Source organism: Populus nigra, chromosome 4 (genome assembly GCF_951802175.1).
Source record: "Populus nigra chromosome 4, ddPopNigr1.1, whole genome shotgun sequence".
Lineage (NCBI taxonomy): Eukaryota > Viridiplantae > Streptophyta > Magnoliopsida > Malpighiales > Salicaceae > Populus > Populus nigra.
Window position 1 is genome coordinate 237,397 of NC_084855.1, and position 21,030 is coordinate 258,426.

At 35.0% G+C, this 21,030-nt stretch overlaps 2 protein-coding genes across 3 annotated transcripts; both read right to left on the reverse strand.

Annotated features, from left to right (window-relative positions):
* Positions 1-1,142: 1,142 nt before the first annotated feature.
* On the reverse strand, positions 1,143-3,064 carry LOC133691499 (AT-hook motif nuclear-localized protein 25-like). Of its 2 annotated transcripts, XM_062112032.1 has the most exons (2): positions 2,470-3,064; positions 1,143-2,349 (listed from the first exon to the last, which is right to left on the reverse strand). In XM_062112032.1, exons 1-2 carry the CDS (start codon positions 2,495-2,497, stop codon positions 1,589-1,591), a joined length of 789 nt encoding a protein of 262 aa, XP_061968016.1. In that variant the 5' UTR covers positions 2,498-3,064; the 3' UTR covers positions 1,143-1,588. The 2 variants fall into 2 exon arrangements, with proteins under 2 accessions (XP_061968016.1, XP_061968015.1); XM_062112031.1 differs by having other exon boundaries at positions 1,143-3,060.
* Positions 3,065-14,585: 11,521 nt separating this feature from the next.
* On the reverse strand, positions 14,586-17,292 carry LOC133691539 (3-hydroxy-3-methylglutaryl-coenzyme A reductase 1-like). The gene is made up of 4 exons (XM_062112080.1): positions 16,198-17,292; positions 15,771-15,952; positions 15,315-15,661; positions 14,586-15,165 (listed from the first exon to the last, which is right to left on the reverse strand). The coding sequence occupies exons 1-4, from the start codon at positions 17,196-17,198 to the stop codon at positions 14,923-14,925; spliced, it is 1,773 nt and encodes a 590-aa protein (XP_061968064.1). The 5' UTR covers positions 17,199-17,292; the 3' UTR covers positions 14,586-14,922.
* Between the last annotated feature and the right edge of the window lie 3,738 nt (positions 17,293-21,030).

Genomic DNA, 21,030 nt, shown 5'->3' on the forward strand with positions numbered 1-21,030 from the left:
CAATGCAGCTGATATATCTAGCCAGATGGGTTTGGGGTAAATTAATTAGTTCTTTTTAAAAAAAGAAAGAAAGATGAATGCTTAATTCAAAAGTTTCCCTCTTTTCAAGTTTAACAGAAAAAAATGTCATATATGGTTCCAGCAGACTTTTTTATATGTTGTTGTGGACACTCAGATAACTACTAGAGGCTCAGGGTAGCATATATGGAGAAGCTATGTTTTTATTCTATGCTTAATTTATATGTTTTGAAAATATAAAAATTCATTCTAAAATCATCTTAAAAAGATCATGTTTTTAACCAAACATGTTTATGTTTTTTCTTTTTATATTGATCTCGATCTTCTGTTGCACTAACGAGACACAACGTCGACCTGGTTGTTTGACTACTGCAACAGTAGTATTGTTAACTAGTTTCAACATATCTTGTAACTGACAATAAGAAAAAGCTTTCTAGCTTCTGCTGCTACTGTAACGCTTGGTGAAAACAAGAATTAAGTGTAAGTTGGGCACGCGAGAGACAGGCAGAGAGAGAGTAAAAAAGAGACACCTTAGCTAGGGCATCTACTGTTCTCGAAGTTCAGAACTAGGTTTTTTTCCTCTCTTTAATTTCTTGTAAATGGAACAACAGGCTTTTAAGGTTCTTCACTGCTGCTTTTCCCCAGGTGGGTAAGCAGAAATAAAATAAAGGAAGAAGACATGGACACATGCAAGACAAATAAGATATATGTGTACAACTGCAGTACTTTGGGGCTAGCCGAGGAGTGATCTTCATTCTGGCCGGGGTTCCATGCCTTCAAACAAAGAAGATAATTCTAAAAACAAAGGATGTACTCTAATTAATGGACTAATTGAGAAAAAAATCAGTGTGCTAGGTTGTATGAATATTAATTTGTTATATGACATGATATTATTAAAGGACTAGTGTATCAGGAAATTAAACTCCCACCAGTGTATTGTTAATTTGAAGAAGAAATTCATAAACTGATCGATGCAGCACATTTTTCTATTCTAATACAAACAAAAACCATATAATATTTCTTGCACAGGAATTATGTATATATTAAACCCTAGCTGGCCAGAGTTGCGCATCAAACTATATAAATATTAATTATTGACCTGATTAAGCAATTAAAAAGCGAAGGAAAGGAAAAGGAACGATACCAAAAACCCAAAGTGGTTTATACATGAAGTTATACTTACTGACCTTGACAAATCTGTGAATTTCATCGCTCTAGTTCCTATCTGGGTTCCAAAGGAAGTGATACCAGGCAGCCTCCATGAATATACTTCTTCTTCTATTCCTTTTCCCCTTGTCAATGAAGAAATTAGGAGACCGATCTCGATCTTTTTGGCCACCAGAACATCACATCAGGGCCAAGTTTATATATTAATACAAAATATATACTAGCAAGTTGATTGCTTTATGTATATATATATATATATATATTCCCTTGAGCATTGATTGCTTCATCGTCAATTATTCAAAGCTGATCACCAGAAAGTCTCTTACGCAAATTCTGAAGCTAATTTTTTCCTAACATCATCACTCGTTAGAAAAAAATAAAAATAAAACCCTTTTTACCCTAATCAAAATGGAGGCCTTGAAGCATTTCCACCCCATGATCCAAACAAATCAGCTGAAAATGGATAGGTCCCATGATGAGCTCCTCCCATAGGAAAAAAACCACCTCCTCCAGTGCTGCTGCCTCCTCCACCATCACCCATCTGTCCACCACTTCCAGTCACACCCGAGTTCTGAGAAGCCGTGGGTTGAACCTGCACCGCCCCAGCTTCCTCTTGATCATCCAAAGGCAAACGCTCAAAAACTGCATTAGCAAAAGATGCAGCCATCAAAACCACAGGACCTGCAGCCATTAAGAGTCCCACAACATTCCCTCCAACAACCTGTCCTTGTCCACCAGACAAAAATATCGACAAACCTCCCGCACCAGGTGGCGCAGGTGGAGGAAGCACGGTTCCAGATAGAGAAAGGATCTCAAACCTTCCGTGCAAAGTAAGCACACTCCCCGCGGGAGAAGCTGGCTGCCTTAAAGTAACATTAGCAACACTCCCACTCCCACTAAGAACACAAACTCCTATCCCTCTCTTCCTCGCATAATTGGACACACTTTCCACTATATCAGCACCACTAGACACCTCAAGCACATGGGATCGGAGGGCATTAGGGCTGTCCCGTGTTACAATAATGGGCGGTTTCGGTTTGTTCTTGGAACCAGCTGGACGGCCTCTAGGGCGGGAACTAGGATTGGTCCCACCGCCCCCAGAGCTAGTGCCAGAAGTAGTCCTATCCGGGTGATGATCACTAGTTGCAATTGGCTTGGCATGATCTGGTGAAGGGGTGTTGTTTTCTTTAGAATCAGAAGAAGGAATGGTTGAAGGTCTTTGAATCAGATGAAGTTCAGGTCTGAGAAGGTTGTGATTGTGATGAAGGTAGCGAGAGTTATTACCTGTAGAAGTTGATTCATAACCAGCCATGGTGGCAGTCCTTGCCACATCTATTCTCTCCCACCACTTGCTATTATTTGCCAGCTTTAATTTGATCTCTTCTTCTTCTTCTTCTTCTTCTTCTTCTTCTTCTTCTTCTTCTTCTTCACTTCTTCACTTCTTCTCTTTTGATCTCTCTGATTTCGTCTTTACTTAAATAATTTATGCTAGAAAATATAATTCAGATCAATATCGAAACCAGAAGATAAGAAAAAATTCATGTCATGATTTTTCCAAAGAAATTGAAAAAATATTAAAAAAAACATTGAGAGATCAGAGGAATTAATAAATACTATCAAATATATGTTTTATAGCAAGTGAAAAAAAAAAATTAGACTAATTAATATGCAATATATATTTCTTGAAGATGAAGATGGAAATGAAAAGAAATTATAGAAAGCCTGGGGTGTGAAGAGAAAAAAAAATAGAAAGGGGAATTAAGCAAAGGGAATCATTTATGTGATATGAATGGATACACCGGATTATAATCTTTTTATTTTTGCCCTTTAACTATAAAGGTATCTCGAATTTATTTTATTAGGGTTTATTAGAATTCCTACCGAGAAATTGTCAACAGGCGTTTAGTCTTTTGGTCGTTGTTTTTTGATATCAAACGAAAGGTCAAGAATACATTAGGTAATGGAATTGTTTATTTAATTATTTAAGTAAAGACGAATATGGTCTATAATCAACAAGCCTATAATCATACTATGTATTAGAAATAATCAACAAGCCTATGGTCCCATTGGTACGTTCTTGTCTTTTAATTAATACCAATCAAGAGATCACTTGTGTTAAATATTGAGTTTGTTTACTTACATCATATATATGTGTAAGAAAGACATAATTAAAATCAACTAATCAGTTTTATTATGATACCCCGTCTAATCTTCTATTATATTAAACTCGAATCCCTCTTAATTTTTATATATACTAATTCGTAATAAATATACATCTTTTTCAAGGAAAAAAAAACCCTTGTTGGCTAGATAGAAAAGATACGGTGGTGGGGATTTTCATGGTGTATCTCAATTTTTTTTATGATTTGTTTCAACAATGGTAATGATTGATTGTAAAAGAATAATCTCACTTAAAAGTTTGAGTAATTAGGTGAGGTCCCAATATATAATTTATATTATTCTTTAATATACATCTTCAATTGAAAGCTCTTTGGGCTTGAAACTTATACAAATTCACATTACCTTGTGCTTAATTTTTATCAAATAAATTAGGAGGTTGAGATTTGAACTCGTGACTGCTTTGTCATCAAGGCTCTGATACCATGTTAAAAAACCATCTTAACCTAATATAGCTTAAACTATTAGGTAATATTTTAAGATATGATTTATATTATTCTCTAACATTTATTAATAAAAAGTTTTGTCGCCATGATTTTTCTATGGAATAGTGGATTATTTGGCATATTAGGAACAAATTCATATTTGAAGCAATCATTCTACATTGAGAATAAGTTTTTTATCTTTTTTTCACAATGCTACATCTTAGATTAGTTGCTATAAATCTAGCTTCATATATACTGGCATGGATCTATTAAGAAATAAAGAGTGTGTAACAACTTGGAATAATTAGTGTTCGTAACTTATTATACTACTTTCTACTAAAACTATTGTTCACGATAACGTGAGTTTGACAAACATGTCAAACCCAAGATACGTAGACTTGGCAGTTAGCCAAGTCCAAAGTAACGTGGGTTACCAAACTCAAGGCACTTAGACTTGGCAGTTAACCAAATCCAAGATAACATGGATCTAGCAAACATGTTAGATCAAAAGTACTTGAACTTGGCAGTTAGCCAAGTCCAAGGTAACACTTATCTAGTAAACATGTAAAACCCAAAGTATTTGGACTTAGCAATTAGTCAAACTCAAGGTAACGACTATACTTCTTTGACACACCAAAGGGAATGACTATCTTACCTTTGGCATGCCCAGGGATGACCATCCTCCCTTGGTACACCTAATGAAATGAGGTAATATGGGTCTAGCAAATATGTCAGACCCAAGGCATTTGGACTTAGCTATCCGTCAAGTTCAAGACGGCGTGGGTTTGGCAAACATGTCAGATCTAAAGTATTTGGACTTGGCAATCAGCCAAGTCTATTGTATTTGGATGTGGCAGTTAGCCAAGTTCAAGATAATATGGGTCTAACAAACATACCAAACCCAAAATACTTGGACTTGATAGTTAGCTAAGTTTAAAGTAATGCGTGTCTGACAAACATGTCAAATCCAAGGTACTTGAACTTGGCAGTTAGCTAAGTTCAAGGTAATGACCATCCTCTTTTGGGCAAATCTCAGGGAATGACTATCTTTCATTGGCACGTCTAAGAAAATGAGGTAATATGGATCTGGTAAATATACCAGACCCAAAGCACTTGGAGTTGGTAGTTAGCCAAGTCCAAGATAACAAGGGTCTAACAAACATGTTAGACCCAAAATACTTGGACTTGGAAGTTAGTTAAGTCCAAGGTAACGCGTGTCTAGCAAAAATGTCAGACCCAAGGTATTTGGACTTGGCAGTTAGCCAAGTCCAAGGTAACGACCCATCCTTCCTTAGTATGCTCAAGGGAATGACCATCCTTCCTTGGACATGCCCTACAGAATGATCATCCTCCCTTAGCACGCCTAAGAAAATTAGGTAATGTGGGTCTGGCAAACATATCAAACCCAAGGCACTTGAACTTAATAGCCAACCAAGTCTAAGACAACATGGGTCTAGCAATCTTGTCAAACCCCTGGCATTTGGACTTGGTAAGCAGCCAAGTCCAAGGTAACAATCATTCTTCTTTGGACACGCTCAAGAGAATAATCATCCTCCCTTGGTACGCCTTGAGATAATGTGAGTTTAGAAAATATGTCAGACCTAAGACACTTTAACTTGGCAGTCCGCCAAGTCCAAGGCACTTGAATGTAGTAGTCAACCAAGTCTAAGACAACGTGGGTCTAGCAAATATGTTAGACCGAAGGAAATTAGATTTGACAGTTAGCTAAGTTCATGGTAACGACCATCTTTTCCTGGGCACGCCCAAGGGAATGACCATCCTCCATTCCCAAGGAATGACCAACCTCTATTGGGTCTAACATCGAGGAAGAACTTAGCCTCCTTAGGCTTAGCTGTATTTGACATATTGGTCCATAATCTCCTACACCTTTTAGGTGTATAAAAATCCTTCAAGGACCCATTATATTCCAATCAAATATTAATATAGATGTAAAGATATTTATTCCTCATTAAATGTTATCAGGGTAAGATTATACATTTTAGATGTATAAAAGTCCTTCAAGGACCCACCATATTCCCATCAAACATTAATATAGATGTAAATGATATTTATCCCTTATTAAATGCTATCAAGGTAAGATTACACTATAGACCTTTATTTTCATAAAATGATAAGACTTATGAGCTATAAATACACCATGAGACCTTCAGAACAAAGGTTCACAAATTTCATTATGTACTGCATATATATTTTCAGAGTATATCTCTATAGAATATACTTGTATTTTTTCTCTCTCTAAAAAGATACTTATTTAAACATCAGATAGTCCCTACCTCCACTAAAAGGGACCTTTTACAAGTATTAGCTACAAACCACCTTGGCCTACCAAGCACCAAATATAAGCTATCAACTATCTTGGCTAGGAAGAATGGATAAAATTGCTAAGACCAATTGAATAACCAATTATCCAACCTAAGAGCTTTATTATTATGCTAGTTGGATTTTTTTGGACTTCATTAGCATCATTAAGTTAATTTATCTAACTCACATTCATTCATTAGCTTTATTATTATTAGTATTATTATTTTGTGCTATGTTGTTTCTTTTATTATTATTATTTGAGATAGGAAACGGAGTATATGCTTCTAAATATACGTATACTTTGCACATGGAGTTATTATTGACACTTCTCTGGTTGCTAATTAATAACCCTTTGGATTTTTATTTTTTTAATTTATAATTTGACAAGATTATCTTTCTCTTTTCATACAAAATGGTAACATTACCTTAAAACAAGAATAACATTAATAATATCAAGAACATCGAATGGAAAAGCATAAATGATATATATAGTGAGATGTGATTTATCCAGAAGAATAATTATTTTAAAAACCTTGTCATTCAAAGGGTTCAAGACAAATTATAATCCATGGCTATAACCTCTCCTGTATAGTAAATTTAATTGTATCTATCATAAGTTCACTGAATGAATAAGGAGAAGGAGTGTCCAATTTGTTCAAGGCAAAGACAGAAGCAAAAGGCAAAGCAAGCATCCTCTTGTCCCTTGTCGTCCTCAGCTAGCTAGCCACATACTCTCTCCCAGCTGATGCATGACCAGCTGCCCCCACAACCCCACACCATTTTTACATTGGTGTCGCGGGAAACCAATGGCCCTTGCCCCTTTCACATGTCACATCAATCACTTATATATTTGCAATATCATTAGATTTGTTCCACAAGTGGCATATATATATATATATATACTTGCCCAGAAATTAATACTAACAAGGAATGATCTTCTGAATTGGAGAATTTGTAATGATTGATCACACCCACCATTGGTATTGCTACGTACTCCCTTTTTTTCTTCAGTTCTGTATCCATATCGATCAATGAAGTTCTATATATATTTTGTGTTGCAAAGATGAAAAAACTCCCAGGAAGGGAGATTATAATTGGACCCACGGTAGCTGAACTGGAAGGAAGCTTGATCGATGAAAGTACCCGTGTTAGTCAGCTAATTAATTCCAATTCAATTGTCTAAGGTTGGGGTCCTCACGTACAAGTGGAGATTGCATACCATGCTTCAGTCTTGGCTTACGTTCAATATATGCCAAGCAATCACGTCTCCTTTTCTAGTAATGAATGAAAGTACTACCATCCCCACTTGTATCAATATGTATATATAGGCCCCTGCTGCCATGGAGAGTACCGATACCCTTGCAGCTTGATTTCCCTCCTTCACGTCTCCATTTTAAGTCATGAAAGCACCACCCCACTTGGACCCAATATATATAGGTCCCTCCTGCCATGGAGACCAATACCCTAGCAGCTCAATTTCCCTCCGTCAGCATGTTGGATACTCTGCTCGATTAACACCGACACGCCTGGAAGAAAAATTAAAATCATTTGAGCATTTTTATTCCACCATGCACCCCTTTTTTTCTTTGGCATTCAGTTTTTCGATCATCCGGCCCCGGCCTCTAACTCAACTACGTACAGTCACATAATCCAACCTCTAAATCAACATTTAAATGCTACTCGTTAATTAGTTCTTTGTTACATTAATTACTCAACTTAGTTAATGTTTCGAGGCATATGAAATAAATATATATAGAAATAATAAAAATATGTCTAGCACTTAGAAAGACCAAAAATAAATGTCTCGAAATAATTTTTTAATTTTCCTTTAAAAACAAAAAAGATAGGACAACATGTCATCTTTATCTTCACTATTTCTATTTATTCTATATAAAAACAATAATTAAATAATACTTTATAATTATAATGGTAATTACGAACAAGATTTGTTCTATTGAAACAATTGTTTATTTAAACCACACAGATTATATGGAGAGAGAAAAGTATGAAAAACTTGAAATTAAAGCTTCGATATCCATGACAGCATCTTCCATGGCGTGTCTAATTAACTAGGCCAAGTGGATGAAACTTGAATTATATTTTAAAACACTTACAGCATACAATATTCCACCCCGTCGATATATACCATGGATTAATTATTTTTTATTTTAATGTATATTTTGTCATACAAACTGTAAGTCCAATAGAGACAGATCGATGACAAATTAAGTATTATACTGAAACCTAAAAAAAAAACACTAAATTTCCTTTTCTTGGTTGCCGCAGGTGAGTTTGACTGCCTTTTTTTTTATTTTTTATCTATCCATCAAATTATATGATTCCAGAGGTTGTTAGATTTCTACTATTTTGCTGCAGTTCATGACCAATCAAGTTCAGTGCATTATTAGACTAATCTCGGCCATATCAATTATTAAATACATGAATATGTGTAAATAATTAAATAAAGAAATCAGGCCTTTTGAGTTGAGAACAATGGAAATAAAAAAAATAAAAATAAAATAAAGAGGGTATGAGAATCCTTGACGTGGGAATCACTCTTAACAATTTTTAAATAAGCATCTTGCTTTAAAATTAAGAAAAAATAGATTTGATTAAAATAAAATAAATTTATTTGTATAGAGGTTTAGAGTAAATTTATATATACTTTCTGTTAACAGAAATTAACATGTGATACTATGTACCTTTATTTTTTTAAAATCTAATTAAAAACAATAGCTAGACTTTACCTATTAATTTGATGAGATGTTTGCTCGTCACAAGGACGTAGTTAACTTGAACATGAGATCATGATTACAGTCATAATATATATATAACCCTAGATCGATCACTGCAATATTAATTAATTAATTTGTTTTCCCTTTTCTTCGTCATCCATGGTTTACTAAGATGCTAGCTAGCTTGCCACTAAAATTCAGTGCAAAAGTTCAAAATACAGGCATGCATGATGTCAATATTGTCAACAAGTGAAGTGGCCCACGATTCAATAAGTTGAAGACTGGGACCGGTGAGTGAACATAATTAAAGGGAGATGGAGCACATTAAGCTTGACAAAAGCCTAACAGCACTATCAAATAATCTAATTTTATAGTAAAAAGCAGGAGCAAGTTGCAGATGGCTTTACAATTAAATTAGAGTACTGGTGTAAGCATATAATGTGCCATGCATGTGGTGGACACCGAGCCCGTTTGTCATCCAATCCCATCAGGGATCGTTTTCGATTCAATCCCCTGGACAAAATCCCTTCGATTCTGATGGTAGTGGCCCCGAAATTACCTGCCAATAGCAAGCCGTTAATTGTTTCCAACGAGGAACCCTACTCGAGCTGGAGCCAAGTTTTTCACACAGCAGATTTTCCAGCTCTTTATTGTTAAGAACCCAGGACGGACGTACCTGTGGTGGTAATGCCAAGTCATTTTAGAGAGAGAGAGAGAGAGAGAGAGAGAGAGCAGGGGAGACGTCCAATTCCCGCTCCGAATTAAATCAATAATCCATTAGAAAAGTCGAACGAAAACGGTAGTGAATATTTTCGAGAGGGGGCGATCAAGGACAAAACAGGTGACATGTGGACGTGCTGACAAGCCATGGGTTCACGTGATGGAGCTCCACCTGGATGAGTGGTTGGTGCGTGTTTAAGCAATAATTGGTGCCTCCAAGTTGATTGCCATGGCCACGTGATCATGTTCTGTTGTGGATCTTGGTCGTGTGGAACTCGATGACCTTTGCCTTGAACATGATCAAGTCCACAGATACGATCAACCAGCCGTTGCTGCCTTTCGGGTCCACAAACCTTTGGGCTCTTTTGCTTTCAAAACCCATTGGATTAATTTATATTTCCTTTTCGTTAAGACTCGTAGTGATTGGTTTGCTTGTTTTTCATAATTACAGGTGGGACGGAGCATTCGTTCATGGTGAAAACCAGATGGACAAAGTCCCTAGTTTACAGCCAAGTCTATCCTTCGATGAGGATGATGGAGAAACTTTGAATCTCACCAATTAAATTCTAAGTCTGCCGTTTTGATAATTATTGAGGAAATTTGTTTTTTTATATAATTGCGTTTCAAGATTTATTTGGCATAAAAAACAAAGTGTGTTTTCTGACGGTGGAGTGGGGTGATGGTAAAGGGCTTAAGATCTGCACAGCAGGTCTCGAGTTCGAGTCAGGACGTGCATTCCTTGTAAGAGCCTGGGACAACCAGGATTTTACTCGCTCACATGAACCCATAAAATGTGCTTTTCAAGGAATGAGATTTTCTCGAATTCAAAAAAGAAATTTCAAGATTTATTTGGCATAAAAAACATTAAAATAATATTATTATTTTTTAGTGTTTTCTAATAATTTTATATCCTAATGTAAAAAATATATATAAAAAATTATTTTAATATATTTTCTAATAAAAAAATCTTTTAAAAAATATTATGCATTATAATACTAAACATATACTTGATAAAAAAAATAATTAATCTTGATATATCTGATAATACAAAAGTGATATATTATTATTGTTAGTGTTTGTCTCTTGTCAATCATTCATGTTCTGGTAAGTTAACAAATAAAAAAAATTATAAGATAAGAGGTTTTACCATGCCCCTTCTCACAAATTATTATTTGATGGGATGATTTTTTTTTTCTTTTTTTTTTCTATCAATGTTTTTTTTATCTTTTAATATTAAATTTATTTTTTATTAGGTCATCTCACTCTCATAATATACATCATGGGTTTGATGGATTAATCTGACTAACTCGTTTTTTTTTAATTGATATTTTTTTAATTTTATCCTTTAATATGAGGTTGACTGATAATTAAATTTCATGATTTTTTTTCTTTGTATTAGGTTATTCTGGCCTCATGAACTAGAAATAGTATTTAGCAGGTTAACTCGAGTTAACTTAAATTATTTTTTATATTATTTTTTTAATTTTATTATTTAATATTAAATTATTTAAAAATTAATTTTTCAGTATGAGTAGCAGTAGCAATAAAAGTATCATCTGACCTAGATAGCAAGGTATTCGCGCGCGCGTGTAAAAGATGAGGATGGTGATAGATTTGGAAGAGGCATGTACTTACAAGCCAGTTTCGAGCGAGTCGTTGGCTTTGTTGATTCAGACAATAACCCTCTATATTGCTTTTGTGATCCTTATAACTGCCATTAATTGATCTTAATGCTACTCTCGTATTTATATAAATCTGTAAAAAAAATAATTTAAAATCAATTATGAATATTAATTTAAAATCAATAAATAATTTTAATAAAAATAAATAAATAAATTTCTTTTCAAAAAAAAATTAATGACACGTTATTCCTGTTTCATCTCTAAACAATTAAGATAGCTAAAAAATTAGTTCTTCGACTCCTTAAACTAAAAAAAACTTATTTATTTAACCATCTAGGTGGTGGCCTAGTGGTAAGAGCTTGGGACTAAGAGGTTTGCTCCCTCTTAGGTCTCAGGTTCAAACTCTGTGGCTGCTCATATGATGGCCACTGGAGGCTTACATGGTCGTTAACTTCAGGGCCCGTGGGATTAGTCGAGATACGCGCAAGCTGGCCCGGACACCCATGATAATAATAAAAAAAAAACTTATTTATCACTATTGTTTCAGCCGAAAACACTCAAGAAATACTCTCAATAAATCTATGTATGACATTAAATCAGGATAAAACAATTTAAAAAAACTAAACTTCAACCTGAACCGTGATGTACTTTATATATATCAAGAAAGGAACACAATTATTATTATTACAGGGAGAATTATGGTGGAGATGATGCTGATGAGGATGCTAATGTTGAGAATGATGGTGACATTAACGAGGATGAGACTGGGCTTAGCTCATCAATTAATTCATTATAAACCTCCACCTCACACAAAAAAAAAAAAGATTATTCGTGATACTTGAAGCTATATATTGGTATAAATACCAGCTAGAAAGACTTCACAGAACAAAAGCAGATTGACTATCCATCAAGTCTTACAAGATCGTAGTACGTAAGACCGCACAAAAGAATCTAAAGAAAAAAGCCTGCAGATAAAATGAGAAGAAGACAAGGCTTCGTTGTTCACATGTAGAGAAAGCTTTTAGAGAAAAACCCCGGTTTTTTTTTAATTATTATTATTTTAGATATATAATAGATAATACTGTTGGAATTGCACTCTTGCTAGGATGGGATTTAAAGGCTTACGCTGCTTATCTTGGCCCACAATGCACAGCCCATTGGGCTCATTGCAGCACCTCCTCTTTCTTACTAATTTCAGGTCTTAAGGATTTATTGGTAAGGTTAGTTAATCCGAGGGATTTGATGTTTTAACGAAGAGTTGTGATGATAAACTTGATTTTGTTGAGGATAATTTGATGGGAACAATAAATTGTATTATTTGCACGAATTGAGAGCCAAACTCCTAACGTCACTAATCTATTTTTTTACTAAAATAAATGGTAAAATCAAAAGAAATATTTTATCACAAAAGTATTTCATTTTGAACGAGATAAACTAAAATTAAGAGAAACATAAGTATTTTATTTTGAACGAGATAAATTAAAATCAAGAGAAACATTTTGTCACTCATCTTTCTCAAGAAAGACGAAAAGAAAACGTGTAAAGTTCAAATAAATCTTATGAGAAGTTTAGCAATTTTCTTTCTTCTTATGTTTTTTTTTTTTCCCGTTGATAGAGAATGAAGGGTCCATGTATATATATATTCTTAATCAAAATGAAGACTTATTGAGAAGTTTTATATTAAGTAGGATCAATTAAACGTTTGATTACCTTCTTGAAACAAAAAAGAAAAAGGAAGAAATAGAAGCGACATCTCAACCAAACATCTCAAACCCTTGAAAAACGAGGGCGGCTTCAAATTTGTCCTCCTTGATGAAACCTCTTCTTCCACATGATTGGATGTTGCCTCGAAATTCAAGGCCGCAACGTTTTCATCCATGTGTTTTGCGCTATCCATGATTATAACCCCTTCTCTCCATGCGAATGTCACAGAATGCGTGACGTGGACACTTAAAGCTTCTGAATCAGCATATGTGGCTGTGAAACATCGTTGGAGAGAATACCAGTGGAAAACACTGAATCTTCCTCCATGCTGGACATGGCTGCTGTCAATCATCTCGATCCATAGAGATACGATGGGATTTCATTAGCTCTAAGAATCCGAGTACAGGGATTGTGTTACAGACTGAACCCATTCAAACTTCAGGACTTCCATGCCTAGATTCATACAATACCCGATTCTGAAACATGGAATAAATGGAGAATTATCGAATCGCGAGTGCAAGTAAGAAAACAGTAGCAATGAGCACTAAGGCAGCCCAGAAAATATACTTGAACACCCAATAAAGCGAAAAAAGGAGACATGCTTTAATGCTGTGATTCAATTGTACTAATTATCAAGTTTACCAATTTCATTTTGCTGTTTATGGGGAAACAGAAACCCCTATTTTCGACCAATCATAAGGTTTGATGAAAGCCCTCTTCTGTTTATAACAAAATAGCAAATGGCACCATTGTTTTTTTTTTTTTTTTTATCAAATGGAAGAATCAAATGGCACCATTGTTGATCTGAGAAGAAGTGGAGAGAGTCAAAACATTGCTGTGGTGCAGGCTGAACAGTGGGCTAATGAACCGGCAGAAGCAGAATCGGCCGTCTATGTACTATAGCCATCTTTACTTATTCGGTGAAGGTTTTTGCTGTGTCATTGCGATCTCGACAATTGCCTGAAACTCGTGGAATAGATTTGAAGACAACCTGATAGAGCAATCTTGGCTTGAACGGCAGATACACGTTTATCATTTCAACAAGAATCAAACAAAAAGAAAGGAAAAACAATAAAACGTGGCAAGAAAATAGTCCACCTAGAAGACGTGACATGGACCCTGAAGCCTGAACCATAGCTTGACCATGTTTCCTAATCAGGAAATGCACAAGGCTCAAATTCTAGAATACGAAGGAAAAGAATCGATTATACTCTCAAAACAACTCTTTGATTATCGGTGTGTTTGAAAAAACTACTCAAATAATATTCTTTCAAATTTTGAAAAACTTTTATTTATTTTATTTAAAATAAATTTTATTTTATATTTTTATATTATTTTGATGGGCTGATATTAAAAATTACTTTTTAAAAAATATTTTAACATTCTAAACCAAAAAACAATTTAAACCACCAACACCACCATGATTCCAAACCAACAAGAATAAAAAAATCTCGCTCCATGGCAGCTATATGTTTTCTTATTAAAAAAACATATTTTTTAAAATTATTTTTAAATATTTATAGATTATTTTAATAATTGAATATCAATATTATTTTAAAATATTTCTAGATAAAAAATATTTTAAAATCCAATTACAAAAAAAACATTCCCGCATCTCGGTAATAAAATGAAAAGTAAAAACATTGCCACAACTTCAATCACTCATGAGACACTCTGGTCCCCAACTCCAAACATAATAATTGTCTATTAAGTATTAACAACTAGGAGAAGAGAGGAAAGGACTTGAAAAATTCACAACAAGACAGAAACATATACTAGGTGGGAAGAATCACTCGCCCACATGTGATCAGAGGATACAGCCATGTTTGCAGAGAGAGCGGAGGGAGGAGCACAAAGCACGATGATCCATGTTCTCATTCCTCCCCCCCACTTCATACAATAGCACCTTTACACCTGTGCAAGCTAATCAAATCTCACATGGTACCTATAGCCTTGATTTTTTTTCCTACTACACCATTTTCTCTCTCTTTTATTTCCCTTACATCATTGATAGACCACACTGCCTTCTCACTAAGATGCAGCTTTGGATATGTCTTTGCTCGATCTGTTGTATTTCATGTGGCTCTTGACAAGCTGCCCTTGTGCAATGGCAGCCATTAGAGAGAGCTCCCCGGCTAAAACTGAACCAGCTACTATGGTAGCCAAGAGTCTTGAGTTTGAGCCAGGTGACTCTTTGCTTGCACCCTTGACACCAAGTAGATTCAGGCAGCCGGATTGCGATGCAAGTTGAGTTCCACCTCCAACTGTACCCACCTGATAGAAACACAAATTCTGTCAGCTTAAATCATTGAATACCAAATAAAGAACTCCGATAATGAAGGATTATAACTAATAGTTTGCATCATTAAATAAATAAATCTGCTAGTATAACGACAGTGTCATAACATGAGTAGTTTAACTACCTCAATGCTAGGCATAGTCACAGAGATGTGAAGATCCTTTCCGTTGTTAACAGCTTCCATCATGGTAATGCAGTGAGAACTCTCAATATTCTGTGCTGGATCCTGGCCAGTGGCTATGAAGATTGCAGAGACAATATTGCTGGCATGGGCATTAAATCCACCAAGAGCACCAGCAACAGCAGAACCAGCAAGATTCTTGAGCATGTTGAGCTCCACAAGGGAAGCAACACTTGTTTTCAACACCTTCTTGACTATCTCTTCCCTGATAATTGCCTCACAAACAACCGATTTCCCACGTCCTTCAATCCAGTTTACAGCCGCAGGTTTCTTGTCCGAACAAAAATTACCTACCCATTTGTGAAACATATAAACTACATTAACTTCTATAGACAACAAAAAGACAATTAAACCTTAGTTGGTCTTATGAGTGTAGTTAAGAAGAGCAGAGTAAATTACCAGAAATGCCAATAACTTCCATGTCATGGAAATCGTTCTGAAGGAAATCAAGCACATTCTGAACCCCTTTAGAGACCATGTTCATCCCCATTGCATCCCCGGTACTACATTTAAATCGCATATAAAGATTCTTCCCAGCCATAGAGCATTTAATTCCTTGAAGCCTCGCAAACCTACTCGACCTGCAACCATCAATAATAGTAATATCAGGTAACTGTCAGAAATGGAAATCCAACCCTTTCCACAGCTATCCTATCTTTCCCTTTAATAACAACCAACATAATTTCTCTTCTTAACTAAACGATGCAGCCGCATACAATATCTGGAAAATCCTCACCACCACAAATACATGTACAGTAGATAGCCATCAACATCAAAAAAAATCTAAAACACTCAGACAGAAATAGAGAATCCAATGAAAACTGACCTGTTAAAAACAATGGACAAGGTATCAAAGTTATCAGGATCCTCCAAGAACAACTTCAATTCCGAGGCTCGTTTCGCCGTCTCGAATCTAACAACAGGAGCCCTAGTCATCCCATCTGCCAACACAACACTAGTAGCCCCACCGGAAGCGGACATTGCCTTACACCCTCTGTTCGTACTTGCAACCAAACAACCCTCTGTCGTTGCCATTGGGACCATATACTCCATCCCATTCAGCAACAAAGGGCCGGCAATCCCCACCGGAATCTGGACGTAGCCCACCGGCATTTCGCAGCACTGTCCTAAAATTGAATCATAATCAAATCCATCAATAGGTAGACCCTCTAGAGATCTCCCAGTTGTCCTCTGCAACGCCTCCCGTCGAATCACAGCTGCTCGTTTACAATCACCAAGCTTTGATTCAAGCGAATATGAAGGCAATGTTCCTTCTGTGACGGATTTAACGATTTCTTCATCTTCCACGGAGGCTAAAGGTGTAATTATTGGCTCAGGATTGGGTAATTTGGAAATGGGAGGGACGTTTACTGGCGGAGGGCAGGTAACCAGACGGTGATCTTCGTTGATGAGGTAGTTAGGATTGTCGGTATCTTCCAAATCCCAAGCGTCGTGAGAAGGGCGCGTGATGAATGATTGAACAAAATCGATTCCAAAAAATCCTAAAAGGTAAATAAAGGAAGCCATTAGGGAAACAATGGCGGCGATTTCGGGGAAAGTAACGACATGGAGTGGCGTAGAGTCACGGATCTTTTCACGCCACCGGTGGAGGAGGTAGTAGGCTACGGAGAAGAAAAGCGTGAAGAAAATGGCGTTTGTCAGGTAGAGAGGGAGGGGAAGCGCGTCTGATGCTTTCGGTGTCGGTGATGGAGAGCGGTTGTCGACGGAAGGAGCAGGTCGCTTCTGGTGATGGTGGAGAGGACCGCCGCCGTTAGAGGACGTGGTGCGTGATGATTTAGGTGGCAGGCGGCGGGAGTCCATCCGCATATTCCGGCGGATAAATTTAAACTGAGTTTTGCTTTCGGGAAGTTTGGGCGTGCTGTTATAGCACGCGTAGTGGGTGTACTGAGTGAGGGCATCAGGAGAGAAATTTATAAGGGAAGCGTGTGACGACACGTGTGGTGTCTGCGACGTGTCTAGCTGTTAATTGTTTCTTTGTTGCCTCCCGCTGGCAAGTTATGAGAAGCTTCTCTTTATTTTTACAGCAAAGAAAATATAAATATTATAACTACTTATGAACTAAGAGTAAAATTAGAGGCTAGTAAATAGGTGAAATAGATTATATTTTTTTAAAAAAAAACTTAAATTTTAAAACCATCATTTAAAAAAATTATTCTTTAAAATCATTCTAAGAAAATAATTAACTAAATTTAATTAACACACGGATCAATATAAAAATATTTTGATTAAGTAAAAAAAAAATGGTAAGATTTTAGTATGGTTATTAAAATCATTATATAACAATGTCACTGTAAAAAGAACTGCTGTAATATATCTTTGATGGCCAAGAAAGCTGGTTTATGTAAAAGTTTTATTTTACTTATTTTATTTTATTTTTTTATTGGTGGCAAAAGAGCAAAATTGGGAGTGGGGGTCATGTTGTAGTTACTGTCTGGGAGGTATGTTGCCAGTTGCTGGCGTCTTTGGGGAGTTTTTTCTTTACATTAGCACCCGGGACAAAAAAAGGGTACAGTATCAGGGTCCATAAAATATCTATATATATATAAAAAAAAACATAGTTTAGCATGTTACAAAAATAAATACTGGAGGCACGTTGCGATTTTAATAATGAAATCATTCATAAAGATCTTCACGGTATAAATTTAATAACATGAAAAAAAAAAAGAAAAAATTGAAGTGAATTAAATAAACGATCCAAAAACAATTGAGTTTTTCATTATTTTTAGATAACTCGTGTATGTAACACTCTAGTAATTATTTATATTGTTGAGTTTGTCTCTAAAAAAAAATATTATGATATTAGTAATGTTTTTGGAGTTTTAATGTGTTTTTAATATCTTTTTTATTTTTTTCTTTCTCATCTCTCTTCACAAGTATTATTGGAAAGAGAAGAGAAAAAAAAATCTTGAATAAACATCAAAACTTCAGCGATAACACTATTAATATCGTTATAAAAATTTCAATAAAATAAATATAACAATACAAAAAAAAACATTAATAATGACTAGAATAAACTACATGAGCTGTTCAAAAACAATACATTATAGGTAAATGATTTATATGACTCATTCTGGTATGGTTAATACCCTTATTTGAAGTTGTGAAATTCTTCTAATATTTTTGATAATTTGATTTTATCATCTTGGAAGTTTCATTATAACTCTGTGATATCTTTTTTTTATCTCCTTTCTTTTCAATGTAATTTGTATTAGAATATTTAACAATTCATGACAATTGTTATGCGTAAATGGAAGAGCCATACATTTTTTATTTTTTCTAAATATTTTATTAAGTGCGTTGTTGCTGTTATTATTATTGTTGTTATTATTAGATTTCAAAAAAAAAAAAAAAACTTGTCGGCTGGCTGGGCTTCCGACAGATTGTAATCGTTGCTGGACTTGGTGCTCTGCTTTTGGATTCATAAATAATAATAATAATAATAATAATAATAATAATAATAATCCCCCGCGGCTCACGTGAGATCCAGGCTAGCAGCTGTTTCTCTGAAACATTTTACATACTTCAATTATATGACTAACATGTCTTCTGTTCATAGCTGAGGTGGATGATCAATTACTGGTTGGCTCTCACCTACATGTATAGTTTTCCAATCCAACAGGAGGACTTTGAAAAAAATATTTAGGCATGATTCCATTTAACCCAATTGAATAAAAAATCAAATTGAATTAAATATTAAGAGATAAAAATAAAAAAAACTTTAAAAAGCATTAAAATCAAAATAAATAAAGATTAAAAGAATGAAAATCAAATTCAAAACAAAATACAAATTGAAAAATACAACAGAATATTTAAAGGCTTAGCATTAATACCAAGATTCATGAGAGAAAAAAAAAAGAAAGGAAAAAAAATATTTATGGCCGCTGAACCACTGCTAGCTTGACCAAACAAATAACTTCAACAGCTGCGTCACCACTTTCATGTTAGATGAGATGGTGATCGATAATTTTTGGCCACCAAAATACTTTTGAAGTGCCTCTGGAATGATGTGTTGGATGATAACATGCTAAAGCGTGCATAACATACTTCAATCTTTTTTTATTGATTTATTAATATTTTAATAACGCAAACTACTAATCCTGCTTCAAGGGCATATGAATATTACAAAAAAAAAAAAAAAAAACTACGCTGCAAAGATGAAAAACACCCTCTAGCTAGCCTTAGATTTTTTTGAGTCAAAGGTTAAATATGTTATTTTCCCATATAAAAAATATGCAAAGGATAACAAAACCCCTCCCAAGGTCAATATTTTTGAGCTTTTATACCTACCAATATCATTTTGTTGTGCAAATAAATAGAAAAGCACGCAAAAGCAATTTTTTTTAACTCTCAAGAACAATAGAGTATTTTTATCCCGTTGTGAAGGCAATTGTTAATTGTAATAAACAACAAAATGGTCAATACATTGTTGAATTTACAGTGTTTCTCCTCATATGCCACATAAAAACAACGATGACTTCTAGTTTTTTTTTTTTTTCCCCCTTTGTAATGAGAAGATTTTGATTTTATTTTAATGTAGAAATGGCCACAAAAATGATCGTGTGGCTTGGAAGTACGGATCGAAAAAATCTTTTTGTCTGCTTTTTAAGCCAGGAAATGGAAATTACGTATACAATTTCGCTTTTTTTCAGAAATGGAAAGTTATTGTAATCGAACACATAGTTGCAGATACAATGTTCATGTATGGTTATTACACCTGGTTTAGCGTAACGTGTTACCTTGAAAAATTTAAAATTCAAAAATCTAATTCAAAACGAGATTGTAGTTAAATTAAATAAAACAGTGAGTTAGTAAAATATATTAAACATGATTAAATCTCTAATATGATAATGTGAATAATAAAAATAAATAAATATTGATGTAATAAAAACAGTTGATTTGAATTAACTTAATATAATTTACAGGCAGACCCAGTTACTCAAACTTCTTTCCAAATCAATTTCCAAAGTCAAAGTTTAACAAATAAAGCAGCCACATTGAGAACCCAGACTATACAAAACTCATGAAGACTTGTCCCAGAACAGGACAGAACCCTTGAGAAAGACCTCAAAACGACGAAGAATCCCACCCACTGCAGTGTCCACGAGGCAGCGTGTATCACGAAACGAGAGGGTCCAACGACAGAACATGTAATGATTATGATTTTAGCCTTTGGATCTATTTGGATATCTTTAGAATAACACAAGCGATGGTTACTGGGAATGACTGGAAGGGATTAAACAATGAATAAAGCTGCAGTTGCTTCGACAGCACTGAAGTAGATTAACTTCTTTTTTCCAGGAGTTACTAGCTAGCTAGCTAGCCGGAGAGATACATGTCTGGTGGGATTAATTGACGTAGATATGCTTGGCAAGAACAGCGCGGTACGTCGAAGACTAAAGATAATGTCTACAATTAATATTGTGGTTGTTTTCAAAAGCATCAACTCCTTGACGAGTGGCTCTCTCTCACCCAGTACCACCTCTCGTTCATTCATGCCAATTCTTGACTGTGAGGACCATAATTACAACTTTTGAAAAAAGAAAACAATTCGATACCATACAATATAAGAGTACTTAATGGCGATAAGATTGATTCATGAAACCATCTAGAGTGATCATGGCAAATGATGGACAGAATA